Genomic DNA, 12,780 nt, shown 5'->3' with positions numbered 1-12,780 from the left:
TGTGTGTGTGTGTGTGTGTGTGTGTGTGTGCGTGCTGCTCATTCACTCACTGCTGTCCTCATTTCTCTCCTTTTTTCCAGTAAATACGACACAGAGAGCTCAACTCAGTACTGATGGACATCACAGTTGAAAACGACGACGAGAGGAGAACTAGCTTTAAGAAAATAACACACGAAGAAGAAGACGACGACAACGAGGAGGAGGAGGAGGAGGAGGAGTTCCTCTACTGAGGCTGGCGAGGGATGACGGGCGGTGATGATGATGACGTCAAACCAGCCACAAACTTAACAAAACGAAGCGAACCACTTTCCACCCGTGGGACCACCTATTTTGCCGACTCGTGAGGGAAAAAAAGAAAAAAAAAGAAAGAAAGACGAGAGAGAAAGAAAGAAAAGTGTCCCGCTATCCTAAAACATTTTATTTTTCTATACTTTTGTGACTTAACAACGGTTAAAAAAAAAAGTGTATAAAGCAGTATATATGTACAAAAACGTGTTTTTATGTTTTTTGGTAAGGGGAGATGAACAGTTGGCCCTTGATGCTGATTTTTGTGGTATGCAGGAAGGAGGAGGGAGGGAGGGAGGGAGAAGCCCCGCCCCCTCCTCTCTCTATGGCACACTGCTCTGTCGCCGAGTGAAAAAAAAACAAACAAAAAAGATGAACAGCAGCAGAAAAAGAGAAGCGGCGCCTTGGCGAGCGCTCGCCATCCAGGCAGAAGCACTTTCTACGCTGTACTTCCGGTGGGCGGAGTCAAAAGGTCCGCCTCCTGGTTTTTCGCCTTCTTCCTTCCTCAACCTCTGTCGCGGGCCGGCGATGGCGGCTCCTGCTCGTCACTGGCATCGCCGGCCCCGCCCCTTTACCCGACCCCGCCAGCGCCTACTGTTAGCAGCGTCCCTTTGTGGATACTGCTGTGATGTCACTTCCTCCAATGGCGGCACCATTGGACAAGATTCCCCACCCCCTCCACCCCTCCTTCCCTCCCTCCCCTCGGCGAGCAGCATCTCTGGTTTACAGCGTCGGGGGAGAGGAGCGTCCACGGGGGTTGGCTACGGCGGGACGATGGGACGAAGCCGAGCCACCTCCACGCACCGCCCCCTGCGCCTCCCACGCCCCCCCCTACACGCCGAGGACTGCTTAGAAAAAAAAACAAGAACAACTTTCACTCACCTGCCAGACTCGGCGCCGAAGCCTTCGCGTCGCTCTGCACCGACGGACTCCAGGATTTAACAAAAAAAAAAAAAAAAAAACAACGGTGCGTACGACTTTACCAAGGATGCACGTTTCCACCTGACGAGAATAACTCATCAACGTCCATGTAACAAAATTGAATTATACTCAAATAATCCCATCGTACTACATCAGCAGGTGCATAACCAAAACACAAGCCTGAGGCGTATAGACTTCTGTCGCTAGATAAAGACATTATAGATCTACAGTTAGTGCCCATCCAACGGTATCAAGGAACGAGGGCTGAAATATGTCAAAAACTTTTTTGTCGATGTATTCTGAGAATATTTATTTGTGTGTATATTTTTCTGTTGGTTATTTGTTTTTTTGTTTTTGTTTTTTTTGGTTTTTTTTTGCAGCACTGAAAACTTTTAAACTTGGGAAAAAACAGTTTTCCTTTTGGTGAAACCTTAATTCTTTATATCAGGAGAGTCACTGTAAACGTGTTTTAATCAAGAATGTTGGTTCCGTTTTTGAATGTACTTTTAACGTCTAGGGTGTCCGATAAGTATGTATTCTTTTTTTCCTGTATATAAATATATATACATATCTATTATATGGGCTGTGGTGATGTCAGGGAATAGAGAGGGGGTGGGAAGGAAAAGCCTCTGGCCACCCCGAACATAGATATCAGACCCCACCCCCTCCTCCGACTTAGATATGTCCCTGATATTTACTGTAACATGTGATCGTGTGTTGTATGATTGAAAGTGTGACGATGATGACGGTGTGAATCTTCCTCTTCCTCCTCCCCCCTCCCTGAAAAAAAAACCCACTTCTGACCTCACAAACAAAACACACACACAAACTGCACACGACTCCAATCATCACGAGCCCAGCCCCGCCTCCGCTGATAGCTAGTTAGCTAGTTAGGCTAGTTAGCGCTCAGTATTTTTCTTTCGTCACTTGAACCAAAGTATAATTTTCAAAGTGTTCTCAGATCAGGAGACGGCGCAACTAAACGACGCAACGTAACCGTTCATGCCAACAACTGATGATGGTTGTTTCCTGACACTCAAATGCGAAATGTAGAGCCTTCGATTTTTCCTTTAAAAATCTGCCAATTCCGTTTTAGTCTTTTTCGTGGTCAGTTTGCACATTTCCGTTTTCCTTTTTTTCCCCCAGATGTCGTTACAGGCTTTTAAAATTCCTCACACACCGTTCATGCCAACAACCAACGACGGTTGTTTCCTGACGTTCTGCCGTGAAAAGTAGAGCCTCCAGGCTTTTAAACATCCTGACGAGCCGTTCCGAACATCTTTAATACGGTTAATGGCGTTAACCATTGTCGTTAATTTCATATTTACTGTAAACAAAGCAGAAACGCACTGAAATCATGCAAGAATTTCTTTTTTATTTAAAAAATAAGAAAATATTTATATTAATATATTTCCGTTTCAGGAATTTTTTCATCTGTTTCTTGCGATTACGAAAAATCGGAGGCCCTATACATTAAATATCAGTATTCTTTGGAAAGATATGCAAAACCCTCCAAAACAAATATTGTCAAGTTTTCTATCATAAGTTCTGAGACTTTGATTTGAAGTGTAAGAAATTCCATCGCTTCATTTCTTTCTGTTCACAGCTTTAAAAAGTCACACGTTGAATATCTTAAACTGAGCTTTTACTGGGGTGTAAGGGGTTTGCATGTTCTCCAAAGGTTTCTCCAAGAGCATTTGGGTTGATTGTTGATTTTGGTTTTTACGTTCTGCAAATTTTTTAATCGATAGTGAAGCATAAAATGTAAACCAACAAAACAGTCGTACAGTATGAATAAAAGGGTTGTCCGTGACCTAATTCTGGGTCCTGACGTACAGGTTGAGAACCTCTGTTATTTTTGGGTTGGCATGCACAGTGACACCGCGGTTAGCGTTCTCGCGCTTGTTTTATTGTATAATGGAAAAGACCTGCTGTTGAGAAGAAGAAGAAAAAGAAGAAGCCGATTCTTCCATTTCTTCTTCTTCTTTTTCTGTGGTTATTGCAGCAGGTTTTGGGTGAAGCACAACTTTGTTTGAGAGTTTTCAGGGTACGAAGCGACAAATCGAACGGTTCAGCTCCTGACTTCATGTACAAACCACAGTGTTATTAACCTGTACAGTGATGCTCACCTCACCTCGGTTACCTTCGTCTTATTTCAGGTTGACTAGAAGAAGAAGAAGAAAAAAAGAAAAAAAGAGAAAGATGTTCTGAATCAGGGCTCCTCCCAGCGCGACCTCTGCTCATTCCGCCGACAGCTTCTCATATATTATAAAGAGTTTCTATATCATGGCACTAACTGTTGTGAAGTCTAAATGGGGTAAAAGTCGGTCACTTGCAGCGAATACGCGCCGCTCCACACTCGTGGCTTTGTTTTCTAAAGAGTCACATGATGCATCTGACCTACTTCCACGTTGCTGCTGCTGCTGCTGCTGCTGGGTCAGGAACCACTCGGGGAGCAGGCTGGGCTTTTACTTTTGCGGGTTCAGCAGAGACAGAGAACCGCTGATCGTTGGTGGTGTGTTTTTTGAGCTTGGGTTAAGATTATCTATGCATTCTGCAACACAAACACTTGATGTCACGAGCGGGACGCGGAGGAGAAGAAATGTCCGTGAAGGTTGGAGTTATCTAACGCTAAATAGTTCCCCTCTTTACTAGCAAACCTCCTCACCACAATTCTGTAGTTCCTTCACCACAAAATAACTATTAAAAAACCTTAAATTCCAGCTCCAAAAGTAGAAGTTTATTTATCGTTATCCCTTATCCTCTACCAGGGGGCGTTAATGAGACTGTTAGCTGCAATTTTTATCTCGCTCTATTGAAATCCACTGTTTACAGGCTAGAAAACACAAAGGCACATCCAAGGATGTCACACACATTTGTACCTTTACCTGTTTATGCATTAATCAGACTGTGGAGGCCAGTAGAGGGCGCTCTAACCGTTCTTTAATGTAGCTGCCGGAGGCGCTTCAAAGTTCCTTCTTAAGGGCTGTTAGCAGTCAACGACGTGTTTGCTAAACAAAGAGGAAGAAGCTTCTTTTTCTACCTTAGCATCATCCAAAAAATATATCAAATAAATAAATGTGATTTGTATAGATTTCAGGGGATTATTAGCTGGAAATGATAGAGTTTTAGAGAAAATGTGACGTATGCTAAAGGTATTGTGACAAATTATTATTTGCACAACAAATAGAAATGTTTCCAGTGTTAAATCAAACATGTTAACTTTAGGTTAATGATAAACTGCATTTTAAAGAAACTGCGTTTGGTCCCCAGCATTTTCTGAGCAGTGTTAGCATAAATGCTATGCGCGTACAGAGAATGGCTAGCATTTCCTCTTTGGTCTCTGTTCTACCGACAACACGAAGCTTGAAAAACTTTTTAGTTTAATGTTAGCTAAACTGCAGATTAATTTGAAAGAAAGTCCTGCGTTTGATCTCTAGCACTTTCTGAGCAGAGTTAGCATGAATGCTATGCGAATGGCTAGCATCAGCCAACTGTATATCCTGTTTTGTCTCTGTTCTAACGAAGACAAGAAGCATGAAAAACATTAGTTTTCACATCTTTGACGATTACAAACGTGTTCTTATTACACGTGCTAATGCTAATTCTGAATGTTTTGTTTTGAAAAACTCCAAAATAAGCATCCCCAGCACTTTCTGAGCAGTGTTAGCATCAATGCTAAGCAAAAGGCCCGCATTAACTAGCTGTGATTCCTCTTTTGTCTCTGTTCTACTAACAACACGAAGCGTGAAAAACTTTAATTTCCAACTCTTTGACAATGATAAATGTGTTCGTTTGTTGTGCGTTAATGCTAATTCTGAACGTTTTATTTTGAAAAACTCTGAAATGAGCTACAACGCTCGGACACAAAAGCTGTATCTGCGATTGTTATGTTAGCAGAGATTTTTAACCTGGTTTGTTGTCTCTTCCATTGGTCAAAACTATCGCGTGTATAAACGCGCAGTGATCTTATCTGTAAAATGAAAGTTTTTCCACATATATATTGGTGAATAAATGTTAGGAAATGAAAGTGTTTATCGCTAAATCAAGCCTTTGTGTGAAGAAGAAACTTTTCACAGGGATTTTGTATGTTTTGGGGCGGCGCCCTTTGTAGGCGGACGAGTGGCGGTTGTCGGTCTCTGCTGAAGCACTCGTCTCCCAGCCTGCACCTGAGCAACGGGGGCGGAGTCACGGGTGAAGGGGGGCTGGGGGTTAAGGGTTATGGAGGGTATACGCTAGCCCTTAGCCTAGCATTATCCTTTCTCTGACGCTAACCACAAGCTCCGCCCCCTCACATTGCCTTCTGTTTAAGCTAGTCCTGATCTTCCTGAGCACAACTGCTTGAGCTGTGACACTTGCAGGACACGCCCACTTCCCCCTGACCCCTCCCCCTCCCAGTATGTGAGTGGAACGATCCTTTTGTACTCCTGCTATTCTGTACATATTTACCTTCTCTTCCTCACCTCCAAGCCGTCTTTCCAAACGGGGGAAAATGAAAAGAGAAAAAAAAAAAGAAGAAAAAAAAAAAAACTCCCCCAGAATCTTGTATTTTGTTCTAATAATGACAAAATTTATTTATAAGGATTTTTTAAAAATCTATCTCTTTCTCCTTTTTGTAAATGTTCCAGTTAAATAAAGTTTAAAAATGTTAAAAAACTAAATGGATATATTGAAAAAGGTTAAAAGGTGTCTCTAGAAGCCCCGCCCCCTTCTCTTCCTCCTCTTCCTCTTCTGGCTCTGTACTCTGAACTTTGTGTTTTGGGTTTCTCTCTCTTTCTGTATGCTTCTCTTTACGTGCTTCAGATGAAGAGTTCTATTTATTATAACATTAACGTTATTATTATAATTATGACTAATTATTAATATTATCATCATCCTCATCATCCTCATTATCATCATTAATAAACTTGTCTACTTCAGCCTGAGGCTTCTGCGTGATGTTTGTGTGCTGAGTGAGTGACGAGCATGCGACGCTAACGCTACAAAGGGGCGGGGCCTCACTCGCTACTACAACGCTGTATACGTACGACGATGATAAAATGCCACAAATGACTAAAATAACACAAGACAACTCCAAAAACACACAAAATGACAACAAAAACACGCAAAGTGATTAAAAAAAATAACTAAAATAACTATAAACTACAGAAAAAAAAATACCCCAAACAATTAAAAATATACAAATCATCGCCGAAGACACAAAATGTTGGCAAAAATAAACAAGACGATAACAAAACAGCACAATTTACTTCAAATAAAGAAAACAAGAACAAAAATACCAAAAAAAACCCCAAAATAAACAAATGAAGCACAATTTAAAAAAAAATCATGCATAATGAAAACAAAATACCCAAAATAACTTGTCACTGACTTGATTTTAATCATTATTCCCCCAAAAAACCTTAAAAGGTGAAAACTTTTTAACCTATTTTTTACTTATTTTCTTTAGCTATTTTGCAACTTCATTTGTCCCATTTTTGCTTTTATTCAAATAGTTTTGACACTTTTTAAATATTTTAGCTACCCTTTGCTAATAAAGATCACTTTTTCTTTTTACTATTTTTGGTAGATTTTCATTGTCTTTTTGACACTTTGTTCCAATTTTTGTCCTTTCTTTAATCATTTTTGCGACTTTTCATCCTAAAATACTACCGTTTGCCCAAAAAATACCACTTGTTTCCTTGTTTCCCTACATTTTGCCTCTTTTTGTTATGTATTTTTGCCCTTTTTCACTATTGTTTGCCACATTTGGCCCATTTAAGCTACATTTTGCCATGACATAGCACCTGTTTCCTCTTTTTTTGCACAATTATTTGGCCACTCTCGACTGCTTTTTTGCCCATTGTGGTCGCTTTTAACTCTTTTATTAGCATGTTTTTGCCACCTGTTATTCAATTTTCGTCACTGGCATTAGAGGGAATTTAGAAAAAGGAGAAACTCTTTGACGGAGGATGTTATGTTAGGTGAAACTAAGGTAGAGGTTTTACTTATCCAGCTTTGTTTTTAAAAAGAGATTAATCTATTTACACAGTAATTTGGAATAATTCTCAATTCAGTCTCTTTATTTCAGCCATTTCGTTTCTTTTTCTACTATTTATTTATCTATTTAAATATTAGGTTAATGTTTCATGTCACTTTAATCTGAAACTGTTTTTCAAATCTGACAAAATGTAAGTTCATCGCTGCTCCACAAGGGGGCGCCATACACCTGCACTCTGAGGAGAATATCCTTTATTTATGACAAGAGTGAAAACGAGTTCATGGTACTACTGAGAAACATAATAAAAAAAAATAATATATTTTTAAAATATAGGATTCATATATTAAAAAATATTAATATTAGGAGGGAAATGCAGAAAAATATAATTATTTTAACCTTGTTGTTTTTATCTATTTTGTTTTTTTTTCAAATGTTTGTATTTCAAACTTAAATCATTTGGTTAAATTAGTTGAAAATAAATAGAACATTTTAACATCATGCATTACTTTCCAAAACAATAAACAAAAAAATTAAAAATTAAACTGTAATGCCCCAATTTTTCCACACGGGGGACACAAACAGCAGCAAAAGATTTCCACTGCAGCATCTGAAATATATGAGCCCATACTTTGACTTTGTTTGTATCCTCTATATTATTAATCCCAGTGTCATACGAAAATCAATTTATAATATTTTTTATTCATTTTATAAAGTATTTAAAATTTTACTAAATAATAAAAAATCAAAAAATAAATTGTATTTAATTAATTAATCTGATTTAATTTTAACAAATGTCTGTATCTAAGTAATGCTTTGATTATGTTTATTTGTATTTAATTATATATATTTTTTAATTATCATTATAATAATTATTATTATTTTACTTTCAACTCTATTAAAGCCTTTTTGTTCACCTTGAAGTCCAACATAACCCAAAGAATATATATTCTAATTTGTAGATAAAAACATAATGAAGCTGTTTTTAAATGTAGCTTTGAACCACATGTTGAAAACATTAATTTATCTTCTAATTTCAAACCTAAAATAAGTATTTAAGATTGAAGAAGTTAGTTATTATTAATTTCATTTTTTTTCTCTGCTGTAGAAATGCACTGAAATCGCGTGAAATTGCGGAGAGCGAGATTTGAAAAGTACGTCTGTTTTGGAGACGCAAAGTGATGACGTCAGGTTACAAAGATGGCGGGTGGCGATAAACACGTGTCACAGGTGAGCAGCTTTTTCCTCCTCCTGCTGCTTATAAAGAGTTTTAAAGGAAATAATGTGACTAAACCTCTTGTTTTCATAAATATCTGATTTATTTTAGAGTTATTATGAATTTAACTACAGGAAGGAAAACTTTTTAAAAGCTTTAAATTCAGAGTGACGTCTTGTAACGTGCTGAGCCGCCAGCAGAGAGCGCTCTAACTCTGTCTAAAGTGTCTTTTAATAGTGATTTTACGTGTTTTTCATATTGTTTTTGGAGTAATTTTTTTTTTCTGTTGTCATTTTTTACATTTTGGCTTACCTTTGTACATTTGTTAGTTATTTTATGTCCTTTTGGTGTTTATTTTGGAGTAATTTGGACGTTTCTGTTGTCATTTTGAGTGATTTTGTTGTCTTTTTTTTTTTTTTTTTTTTGCCATTAATTCAGCGAACACGTAGCTGCCCATTTGTGTGGCATTTCTGGTCATTGTTTCACGTCATTTTGTTGAATTTTTAAGTGTTGTTTTGATGTTTTGTGCTTTCTTCAAATATTTTTTTTTTTTTTTTAATATGAATTTGTTTTGTTTATTTTTTTGTTGGTTCTTCTCATTGTTTTGGAATCATTTGTTTGTCGTTTTTTACATTTCTGTTTCAATTTGTGTATATATTAGTCATTTTGTGTCCTTTTGGTGTTTATTTTGGAGTAATTTGGATGACATTTTTTAAAAAAATATTAATATAGTAAACACGTAGTTGGCCATTTGTGTGGTATTTCTGGTCATTGTTTCATGTCATTTTGTTTGAATTTTTAAAAATGTTTTGTGTGTTTTTGAAGTCGTTTTTCCTGTTTGTTTGTTTTTTGCTTCAATTTGTGTATTTATTAGTCATTTTGTGTCCTTTTTGTCAATTTTATATAGCGCTTTTTTGGGTATTCAAAGTCGCTTTACAATGAAGGGAGCAGTGTTGGGGGTCGGTGCCTTGCTCAAGGGCACCTCGGCAGTGCTTGAGAAGTGCCCTGGCACCTCTCCAGCTACCAGAACAACTTCTGTTCCTTTGGTCCGTACTGGGTTCCCAACCCATATCCCTACGGACTAAGCCACTGCCGCCAATATATATATATATATACATACACATACACATAATATGGCTCCTAAGATCTGCAAAACAAATGTACAGAAAATGACTTCCAAACACAAAAACACAAAAAAAAATCTTCAAAAATATCTGCATAAACATGACTTAGAAATGCCAAAACCATGAGAAAATACACAAAATGACTTGAAAAACATACAATAATACAGAAAAATACATGAAACAGCTACCGAAATAAAGAAATAAGATTTTCTTTGTTTTTTAGACAAACAGAAAACCTATGTAAATGGTCAGAATGAGGTTAAAATAAACAAAATGACAAAGAAAATACACAATGATTTAAAAAAAAAAAAAAAAACATCCAAAATTACAGAAAAATGCATAAAACAACTACCGAAATAAACAAAAATAAGAGGTCAATATAGAATATAACAACATAAATACAGAAAATGAGGGAAAGTCTAGAAAATGGTTCCAGAAACACAGATTTTGATGAATGTGTGAAAGAATCCAAACGATTGGACGAGCGTTGACGGCGTTTCTGACTCGTCCCGTGTGTGAACTCTGGTTTTTGGACCCAGTGAGCAGGAAGTGGCACATGCACGGCCGCCATATGTTCCCTGGACCAGGCCACGCCCCCCACCATGAGCTTTGGTGGATGCGTCCGACAGAGGGAACGAGAAAAGATACAAAAATGTGAAGCGACACACACACACACACACACAGGCGCTTTTAATTTGTAACTTTTAGAAAAAGATCCAACAAACATCTGAAAACAAAGTGGAACATCTTCACTAGTGACTCAACATCTTTTAGTCACATGTTGTGTTTTCTGCTCATTTTTGTGTCATTTGTCATGTTGGGTTTTTTGGTACTTTGTGTTTTTATTGTCATTTCTGTATTTTTGTCATCGTTTTTGTTGTTTGTTGTGTTTTTGTAATTTTTTTGTGTCTTCTTGTGTGTCCTTGTTTGTTTTTTTTTGTGTTCTATGTCATTTTGTGTCTTTTGTCTTCATTTTTGTGTTTTTGATATATGTATTTTGTCATTTTATTTGTTTGTCTTGGTGTTTTTGTTGGTGTTTTTGTATTTGTCGTATTTGCCAATATTTAATTGGCAAATATGTATTCTCCTTGTGAATACAAGTCTAGCTTTGTGTGTCCATCATTTTTCTGTTTTATGTCACTTTGTGTGACATTGTGTTCATGATTGTGTATTGTCATTTTGTCAGTTTATTTTTGTCATCATTTCTGAAATTTGTCATTTAGTGTCATTTTTGTATTTACTATTTATGTATTTTGTTTGTGATTTTGTCAGTTTTTCTGTATTTTGCCATTTTTCGTGTGTCTTTGACATGTTTTATGTATTTTGTGTCAATTTCTGTTTCTTTTGTCGTCATTTTTGTGTTTTTGATTTTATATATTTTGTAATTTTGTTTGTGTTTTTGTCATCTTTTTCAATACTTTGTGTCTTTTTCGTCATTGTTATGTTTTTGATTTATGTATTTTGTCATTTTGGTCGTTTTATTCTGTATTTTGTGTAATTTTTTATCTTTAATGTATTTTATATCATTTTGTGTGTTTTTGTCATGATTTTTGTATTTCAGTCACTTGGTTCTGTATGTTTCACATTCCTTCTAAACTCCTTCATGTTTCTCGTGTTTTCTCAGTTGACGAATAATCAAACATGGAGAAGTTTGGAGATTTTTTTTCTTCTTTTTTCTCTTTTTAACGGTTTAGACTAGAGTTATTTTGTCTGTTTTTGTCGCCAGTTTGTGTTGTTGTTGTTGTCGGTTTTCTTCCTATGGATAAAGATCTTCACAGCAAAGCTCTGCAGGGGTTTAAAGAGGTGTGTGTGCGCGTGTGTGTGTCTGTGTGCGTGTGCGCTCCAGGGGAAAAAGAAAGAACGTGCTACAGTGGCTATAATCGATGTTTCCTACAGACTCAGTCCTCACACAGCACATTTCTGACATATTAGAGGACACACACACGCACACACACGCACGCACACACACACACACACACACACACTAAAAGCTCCTCAAAGGTTCTACATGTTCCTCAGAGTTCCCCCTGAGGTCCTGCTCCATCACATTCACTGACGTCATAAAAACTACAGTTTAGTTTTTTGTGAACGCTGAGCTTCACAAAGAATGTCACCAAACACATTTTCTCTCATCCCTCACTCTAAAAAAATTCAAAACTGACTCCAGAAAAACACAAAATGACAAAATACATAAAATGACAAAAGTAATGCAGAAAATTAAGTAAAAATACAGAAAATTACAGAAAAATAAATTAAAATGAACACAATGTCTACAAAAACACTCCAAATTACAAAAAAATACCCAAAATTACAATAAAAATCCCAAAAAACTATGGCAAAAGGCACAAAATGACTCCGAAACACTGAAAATAAAAAAACACAAAATTTCAATAAAATGCACAAAAAATACATAAAACTACGACATTTAAAGACTCCAAAAACAAAAACACAAAAAACAACAAAAAATACACAAAATGACAAGAACACTCAAAATAAACCCAAAAACACAGAAAAGTGCAACATAAATACGCAAAATGACATTAAATATACACACAACTACGATGAAAAATGCACAATATGAAAGACTGATAACAAAATGTGCAAAATGACAATTCTTTTGTAAAATTTACCCCAAAAACACACAAAACAACAAAAATTCACAAAGCAACTGTAATGGCCATTTCATGGGTGTACACAAGTGTGGGCGTGTCACAGACTATTTCTGTAATGCCACTTCCGGGACAAGGGTTTGTTGCTTGACGGGGTGGAGCTCAAACAGTTTGTGACCGCAACACAGGAATGTGAAGAGCAGAGGTTTACAGGTGAACTGATGGTTTGATGGACACATTGGTTAGGAATCAGTCAAGCATAAAATAAAGAGAAAATACGTATACATCAAGAAGTTGTACGTGATTTACTTCAACCGGACAATGAAAGGTGTTCACGGTGGGCGCGTCAGCCACTCGGCCCTTAAAACTCGTCAAGGTAGCCAAGTAGTGGATTTGGATATTACACCAACAAAAAATATACAAAAGGAATCGAAAAACACAGAAAATTACAACAAAGATACACAAAACTGCAATAAAATGCACAGTGACTCCAAAAAACACTCCAAATGATAGAAGAAAATACACACAAGTGTGATAAAAACTACACAAAATGACAACAGAAATATGCAAACAACTATTATTTTTATAATTTACTCCAAAAACGAACAAAACGGCTACAAAAACTCACAAACCAACAAAATAAATTTG

At 36.8% G+C, this 12,780-nt stretch overlaps 2 protein-coding genes across 10 annotated transcripts in view; both read left to right on the top strand.

The window, feature by feature from the left end:
- Positions 1-5,802, top strand: part of rbfox3b (RNA binding fox-1 homolog 3b) — a 620,267-nt gene extending 614,465 nt beyond the window's left edge. For all 9 annotated transcript variants that reach the window (XM_028454740.1, XM_028454741.1, XM_028454737.1 and 6 more), the window contains one exon: positions 81-5,802. In XM_028454740.1, coding sequence (XP_028310541.1) covers positions 81-83 — 3 coding nt within the window. In that variant the 3' untranslated portion in view covers positions 84-5,802. The remainder of the gene's footprint in view (positions 1-80) is intronic.
- A 2,574-nt stretch (positions 5,803-8,376) lies between these two features.
- Positions 8,377-12,780, top strand: part of grin2ca (glutamate receptor, ionotropic, N-methyl D-aspartate 2Ca) — a 72,708-nt gene continuing 68,304 nt past the window's right edge. Inside the window, exon 1 of the mRNA XM_028455600.1 lies at positions 8,377-8,413. The gene's annotated coding sequence lies outside the window, so the exon portion shown is untranslated. The remainder of the gene's footprint in view (positions 8,414-12,780) is intronic.

This window comes from Gouania willdenowi, chromosome 8 (assembly GCF_900634775.1).
Source record: "Gouania willdenowi chromosome 8, fGouWil2.1, whole genome shotgun sequence".
NCBI classification, from domain to species: Eukaryota; Metazoa; Chordata; class Actinopteri; order Blenniiformes; family Gobiesocidae; genus Gouania; species Gouania willdenowi.
The sequence above is the reverse complement of the archived record's forward strand: the minus strand, read 5'-3'. Positions and strand labels throughout refer to the sequence as shown.